General features: G+C 45.5%; 1 protein-coding gene across 1 annotated transcript; it reads right to left on the reverse strand.

Annotated features, from left to right (window-relative positions):
- Positions 1-1,759: 1,759 nt before the first annotated feature.
- LOC124699259 (DIMBOA UDP-glucosyltransferase BX8-like) lies at positions 1,760-3,244 on the reverse strand. Its single transcript, XM_047231586.1, has 2 exons — positions 2,743-3,244; positions 1,760-2,637 (listed from the first exon to the last, which is right to left on the reverse strand). Exons 1-2 carry the CDS (start codon positions 3,242-3,244, stop codon positions 1,760-1,762), a joined length of 1,380 nt encoding a protein of 459 aa, XP_047087542.1.
- Positions 3,245-8,103: the final 4,859 nt, after the last annotated feature.

The raw sequence follows: 8,103 nt of genomic DNA on the forward strand, positions 1-8,103 counted from the left end.
GATTTATTAGATCTCAGTCACGTAGATGACAGTCAGATATCAACTATAAGAGACGTGCCTCAAAATATGGTTCTACTAGTTACATATGGGTTGCGATTATGATTTTTCTAGTTGCAAATGGTTGCAACTAAGATTTTTCCAGTAGTACTATAAAGAAACATTTGCATTAGTTTATCCTCTGTAAAATGGACTAAATCAGGAGAAACTAAGAGTGAAATTAGATTGTTGCCAAAGAATTTGCGCCACATAAAAGTACATGTAAACCTGATCCTAAGCTTCTTAATGAGATTAGATTGAAGATTTTATTTTCAAGCAAATCGAATATAAGAGTGCATATAAACATGATCCTAAGCTTCTTACTGAGATTAGATTGAAGATTTTTCTTGCTAGCAAATCGGATATTTCTAAGTGCTTTTACCTTTGTATGCTATGCAATTGTTTGTAAAAGGGATGTTTCCTTTTGAGGATATGTCTCCCTCTTTTCCACATGTTGTTGCTACAAAAATTAGGAGTATTTTGATGTTTTCTCTAACATACAACCGGGATTACCACCTACTCAAGGAATAGAACACAAATTGGCTTGAGATTAGCTTGGCTACCCAACCTGCGCCATACCGTACCAATATGGAAGAGAAAGGGAGATTCAACAATAGATACAAGAACTACCCCGCAAAAGGTTATATTCTTGAAAATCGTATTCCATGTATTGTCTCTATTATTTTTCTACTTAAAAGTTTCCTCTCGACTTTAAGAACACCCCTAAATGAAAAATATCCAATATGTTCTTGTTTCTCAGTCAACCCATCGCGTATGTGTGCAGATTTTTGACCTATCAACAATATATAATTTGTTATCACCATCCTATACCACGGGTGGATGACATGCCTGATGAGTTGAGTTGCTCTACTATGTTCTAAAAATTGATTTGCATAGTGGTTACCATCCATTCATATGAAGTTAGGATATGAGTAAAAAAACAACTCTAAAACTAACCTCGATTTATATGAGTAAAAAAACTACCTGGGTCTGGGACAGATTTCACCTTGCAAGCACTGCTGCACGAACAAGCTCTCTTAGCCAATTCGTCTCTATAACTGAAGAAAGTGAGTCTTCAAAAACCTGGACAGTGTGTGTTGCTGCATGCCTGCTCGGTCTCTGGAAGGCAAGAAATGATAGGGTTTTTAACTCTAAATATATTGGGAGACAGGCTCTACTCAAGCAGATCGCTAATGAGCTCAGACTATGGAGTAACCGATCACCAAAACTGCAACCGCAGTTGATCTCATGGGCAAACAAGCTGGCTATGGAGTAGTTTTTTATTTCTTTTCTTCCTAAACCCCCCAGGAATTAACCTGGTTTGTAAATTCACCCTCCACCCCCTGTATTTCCTCTGGCTGTAAAAAGGTAGAGGCTCCTCTACCTTATATATAGAAATATATATTCCTCAAAAAAAAAAGAGTGGTTTGTAATATTTTTTGGCTTAACTAATGCTCCTGACACTTCTATAATCTTAATGGACACAATTTGATGCACTTTTTGTTGGACGTTTTGCTTTGATGATATTGTAATATATAGAAGATCTTTAGAGGACCATTTAATGGCTTTGATGATTTGGAAAAGGATGCACGTTCATTTGGTAATCACGAGTGCAAATTTTGCAGTAATAAATTCTTGTTTCCTGGCTTTGGGAAAAGGGGGCAAAACGCACCAACGAGATGATTATTCATGGAAAAATGATGTGAAGATGATCGCCATATATTCATAGTGATAGCATGTAGCGCGCCAGATTTTCAATGGCCAAACTACTCGCAACACACTGATCAGTTTGCAGTTTCAGTTGACGCGCCCTCTCCCTCACCTGATCCCCTTCCTTCCCGGTCATCATCATCCTCGCCGTTTTGGCAACCCTCGCCCTGTCGATCACATCCCCCAACTCAAGCCCAACCCCCCATTGGTGCGTCAAGTACCTCGCGTTCACCGTCTGGTCCGCAAAGCACGGCTGCGCCAGCACCGGCACGCCTGCGCATATGCTCTCCAGCGTCGAGTTCCAGCCGCAGTGCGTCCAGAACGCGCCGATGGCCTCATGGTCCAGGACCTCCCTTTGTGGCGCCCATGCCACGACCTTCCCTCTGGTCCTCACCTCGTCGTCGATCCCGTCCGGCATCCGCGGCGTCGTTTCGGTGCCAATGCCATGGACGGAACCGGGCCTGACGACCCACAGGAACGGCACGCCGCTACTGGCCAGCCCCCACGCCATCTCCTCGAACACGCCAGGGTCGACGCTGGCCACGCTTCCCAGGCTCACGTACAGCACGGAGCGCGGCGGGTGCGCGTCCAGCCATGCCAGGCAGCTGCGGTCCGGCCTGTGCAGGCTGTGCTCCGCCGGCGCAGGGCACATCCTGTGCAGCGGGCCCACGGCGAAGGCAGGACAGGACAGCTCGTCCTGGATCTTGGTTAGCTCCAGCGCTTCGATGGCATCGAACGTGTTGAGAACGACCCCGGATGCCGATGCTCGCATGGCGTCGGCGACGCGCGCGATGAAGCCGCACAGCGCATCGGTGTCGCTGCCGTCCACGCGGATGAGATCTCGCACGCGGAGCGGCTCCAGCTCTTCCACCAGCTCATCCAGTCGCTCGTCTGCCCAAGTAATTCATGCTTATGTGTTCGTCCATCCATTAAACGATGATGATGATTCAGGGACATTCATTTGCTCCAAGACTCAAACATTGTGTAGAGTAGTACCTTTGACTGGGATGTAGCCGGCGTCGCGGAGCCGCTGGAACGCCAGCATGCTTCGAAACATGGCGGCGCTGTCCGTCCGAAGCGCGAGCACGGGCACGCCAAGCCCGCTGGCGGCGCCCAGCGCCGTGTACCACTGCCCGTCGACCACCACGCAAGCGACGTCCGGTGGTCGTTGACCCAGCAGCAGAGACGCGAGTGCCTCGCGGAACGGCCGCTCGCAAGCGCCGTTCAGAGCCAGGAGCTGGGCGACGATGTCGGTCCCGCCCCCTGGGGTGGCGTCCCCGTCGGGGAGCGTCTCGTGGATGGGGACGAAGGCCAACTCCGGGTGGCGCGCTGGGTCGGGTGCGTTGAAGTCGGTGTGGAGGACGGTGACGGCCAAGCCACCACGAGCGTGGAGGAGCTCAGCCAGCTGGAGCATGGGGCTGATGTGGCCCTCAAACGGCAGCGGAAATAGGACGACACGGCGGCGGACGCCGTCGGAACCCTGTTCTTGTCTAGCCATCGCCGCCGGCTGGTGGCTGGCGTGGTTGAATTGATAGCTTACCAAGCAGCACATATTTTAAACACCAAAGAGGTATCATCTCAACTGCATTTTTTTGTTGTTGAACGGGAATAGGGGTCACGAACGACCCCAGATGCTGCATTATAGTATCGTCGGTGGGATACATCTTACACATAGGACCTTAGTAAAACTAAGAGGATACATCACAGTCCTAGAAATTTGCACACAGGACCCTAGAACAAAGTAAGAAAAAGCAATCGAGCCCTTTGTCCTTGCCACCGAATTTGAGGCACCACCGCCGGCCACCTTGACGCCATCTGGGACGCACCACTTGAGGACGAGAAGATGAGGAACGCCGACGAGTGTCTCTGAAAGAGGCCTCCAAGCAGGAGGTTGAAGAAGCGTCGAAACTTGACGCGTGGAGATGCCGCTGCATCGGCCACAGATCACAGCGGCGAACGAAGCCACCGTGTAGTAATCTCCAGATTGCAGCACCAACTGACCTCCCCGCCTTCCTCCAGCTCCAAAAGACAGCACTCTGGGCTTCTCCACCCCCTCGCCACCATGGCCGGCCAGGAGGAGAAACACCCACGCGCAGCTCCAGATCAAGAAGAAGAACACCATACCAGCGAATTTATTGAAACGGCCTTGGCCATCTCCATCCCTGCAAGATATCCACCATGGACATAGAGTGCAAGAAGGGAGTAGCCTAGCTCCGGCTTCGCTGTGGGTCACCGGAAGCCAGCCGAAGGGGAAGAAAAAGAGGGGCATCAAGCCGAAAACTAGCATAAAGCCAAAGCTAAACTTAGATCTACTCTGTACATGAGCCATCCCTCGTCCTAGCACATCTCGCAGCCAGCCAGCAAGGTCACCGGCGGCAGGAGCGGCCGGATCTAGGCGGCCACGCGGGAGTCGACTCTCAAGGATGGGATCGGGAGGTGGGGGGAGGAGCCCACGACTGGTTGGTAAAACAAATGATCCATCTCAACTGCATAGTCCATGGTAAGCCATGTGAAAGGTTTGGCAGGAAGTAGAAACCCTGTCATTTGCCAAAATAAAATAAAGATGTGACTATTTCTCAAATTTCAGTTGATGACTAGCATAAATCACAAAGCAAATCTAACGATTCAGATATTTTTTCTTAGTTGCAATTTCATATAGGACTGAAAAAAATATCAGTTGTAAATCCACTTGCAACTGAAAATACCCACTTACAACCTAACTTATAACTTATATGCACAAATCATAATGCAATTAAACGATGTAGGACTTGACTAAGCATAAACTAGGTGACCGTGCATTTTGCGTGGGTAGCTCCTACTAGCTTTGTTATGTGTTGCTAATTTATGATTTTTACATCCATATATATAATATATATATACTATTTTTGATTTGTTTTTTGATTAGGTTGGCATTTTAGAATGAGAGTAAATCTCAAAATGCAACGTGCATGCTGTGTACATACAATCTATGACAGTTATTTGTTAACGCTCCTTATATTACCCGCTTTATTTCACTAGTACTCCCTCCGGTTAGAAGGTACGTTCTCACGCAATATAATAGGATCCATGAAAATCTTTTTGGTGAGGTATATTGGGTCCCTACTCCTTAGTGTAAATAATAATAATCTTTATTTTTTAGGAAAAAAACACATGGTTTTGGTGATCCTTTCCCACCATGAAAAACCAACTTTCATATTAATATTTTTAAATTTTCTCTCTTCCCCTAATGTGCATTCCTAGGTGTAAATATTTCCATTAAATTTTTTTGAAGGATCATTTCTCCAAGGGCTGAACATTAGACGCATGTACTGAGATCTTGTACATGGTCTCTTCTACAATCAACCATGACGGAATGGCAGATCGCAATTGATATTAGTACATCAACTTCCGTTTGCAATGTAATTTTTCATGTACTAGTGGTATCTCAGAGTAGGTAATTTGTACTAAACATTCTGTCTCGGTCAGTCTTTTAAATTTCTTATCATGAAACTCATATTTGCTAATTCCATCGAGTCCGAATCTCATATCTGCTATATGAACAAAATCATGGATTTTCTCTAACTGTTAATAATAAAATTGTAATTGATAGATTCAGATTTTGGATTGACTCTGGCGCAAGAATCAGGTTAAGTCTGTATGATGTATATATTTTTAAGGAGTCATATGATATATCGTTGAATTACTTGTCTTTTTAAATATCTACCTCCTAATAATCATGTTGGTTTTGTCGTTCATGCCACTATGACCAACATGAATCTCAAATTTTCCATTTGACAAATCGAAACCTCATTGTTGCCATCGGTCCATTATAACACACTCCCGAGTTTTGCCATTCCGTCATCTCCACCGTTAGTGTATAATCATTTTTGCAACTTGGAAAGTGGAGGAGTCACAAACGCATTTTATTTGTCAAAGGTGAGGATAATCAACGTTTAGAATTACCAACAAAGAGTTGGACAATGTTCTTTCTACAAAGACATATCTCCACAAATTTCATCACCTGGTATAACAACTATTGTTAAAGGGGGAGAGAATACAAAATATTTTCATCTTATCGCTAATGGGAAACACAGGAGGAAAAAAATTTACCAACTTGAGCAAGATGAATGGACGATTATTGGGCAGAGAATATTAAAAATTACATTTCTGAATATTATAAATCGTTATTTAGGTCTCCCGATGCAAAATCTTGGGTCATGGAAGAGTCTATGATACAGGATATACCGCAGATTTCAGCGGAAGAAAACAGTATTTTGACCGCGGCTTTCTCTGAAAATGAGGTGCATGAGGCTATCTTTCAGATGGAAATGAATAAAGCCCCTGGCCCGGATGGATTTGCAGCTGGATTCTGATACGTCTCCAACGTATCGATAATTTCTTATGTTTCATGCCACATTATTGATGATATCTACATGTTTTATGCATACTTTATGTCATTATTATGCGTTTTCCGGAACTAACCTATTGACGAGATGTCGAAGGGCCAGTTGCTGTTTTCTGCTGTTTTTGGTTCCAGAAATCCTAGTAAGGAAATATTCTCGGAATCGGACGAAATCAATGCCCGAGCATCCTATTTTTGGACGAAGCTTCCGGAACACCCGAGAGAGGCCGAGGGGGGCCACTCGGGCCCCTGGATGACAGGCCGGCGCGGCCCTAGGGGGGCGCGCCCCCCTAGTGTGTCGTCGCCTCGTCGCCCCTCCGACTCCGCCTCTTCGCCTATATAAAGGTCCCTGACCTAAAAACCTCGACACGTTCGACGAAACCAGAGAAAACCTTCCAGAGCCGCCGCCATCGCGAAGCCAAGATCTGGGGGACAGGAGTCTCTGTTCCGGCACGCCGCCGGGACGGGGAAGTGCCCCCAGAAGGCTCCTCCATCGACACCACCGCCATCTTCATCAACGCTGCTGTCTCCCATGAGGAGGGAGTAGTTCTCCATCGAGGCTCGGGGCTGTACCGGTAGCCATGTGGTTAATCTCTCTCCTATTTGCTTCAATACAATAATCTCATGAGCTGCCTTACATGATTGAGATTTATATGATGATGCTTGTAATCTAGATGTCATTGTGCTAGTCAAGTGGATTTTACTTATGTGATCTCCGGAGACTCCTTGTCCCACGTGTGTAAAGGTGACGAGTGTGTGCACCGTGTGGGTCTCTTAGGCTATATTTCACGGAATGCTTATTCACTGTTATGAAGAGCATAGTGAAGTGCTTATTTATATCCCTTTATGATTGCAATGTGTTTTGTATCACAATTTATCCGTGTGCTACTCTACCGATGTTATTAAAGTAGTTTATTCCTCCCGCACGGTGTAATGGTGACGAGTGTGTGCATCGTGTAGTACTTGGCGTAGGCTATGATTGTGATCTCTTGTAGATTATGAAGTTAACTATTGCTATGATGGTATTGATGTGATCTATTCCTCCTTTCGTAGCGTGAAGGTGATAGTGTGCATGCTATGTTAGTACTTGGTTTAGTTGTGTTGATCTGTCATGCACTCTAAGGTTATTTAAACATGAATATCGAATATTGTGGAGCTTGTTAACTCCGGCATTGAGGGTTCGTGTAATCCTACACAGTTAGTGGTGTTCATCATCCAACAAGAGGGTGTAGAGTCTAGCATCTATCTATTTATTCTGTTATGTGATCAATGTTGAGAGTGTCCACTAGTGAAAGTATGATCCCTAGGCCTTGTTCCTAAATATCGCTACCGCTGCTTGTTTATTGTTCTACTCGCATCCGTATCGTCCGCAATATTACCACCATCAACTACACGCCGGCAAGCACTTTTCCGGCGCCGTTACTACTGCTTATATTTATTCATACCACCTGTATTTCACTATCTCTTCGCCGAACTAGTGCACCTATTAGGTGTGTTGGGGACACAAGAGACTTCTTGCTTTGTGGTTGCAGGGTTGCATGAGAGGGATATCTTTGACCTCTTCCTCCCCGAGTTCGATAAACCTTGGGTGATCCACTTAAGGGAAACTTGCTGCTGTTCTACAAACCTCTCGCTCTTGGAGGCCCAACACTGTCTACAAGAATAGAAGCACCCGTAGACATCAAGCTATTTTCCGGCGCCGTTGCCGGGGAGGAAAGGTAAAAGGCACTCATACTCCGGTCTCGGGTAAAGTACTTTTCTCGTTGCCGTTGTGTGTGTGCTCGAAGCTATTTCCTTTAGATCCTGCAATTGCATCTTTTTGTTTCTTGTTTACACTAGTTAGGCATAATGGACAACAATGAGCTTCTTATTCTATTTCCTGATTTAAGACATGGATGGTTTGATGCGAAAATTAAAAAACCTATGGAACATATTAGTATGAACGCTTTGAACACCATTGTTGCTAATGATATGGA

The sequence above is a fragment of the Lolium rigidum genome, chromosome 3 (assembly GCF_022539505.1).
Source record: "Lolium rigidum isolate FL_2022 chromosome 3, APGP_CSIRO_Lrig_0.1, whole genome shotgun sequence".
In the NCBI taxonomy this organism is placed as follows: domain Eukaryota; kingdom Viridiplantae; phylum Streptophyta; class Magnoliopsida; order Poales; family Poaceae; genus Lolium; species Lolium rigidum.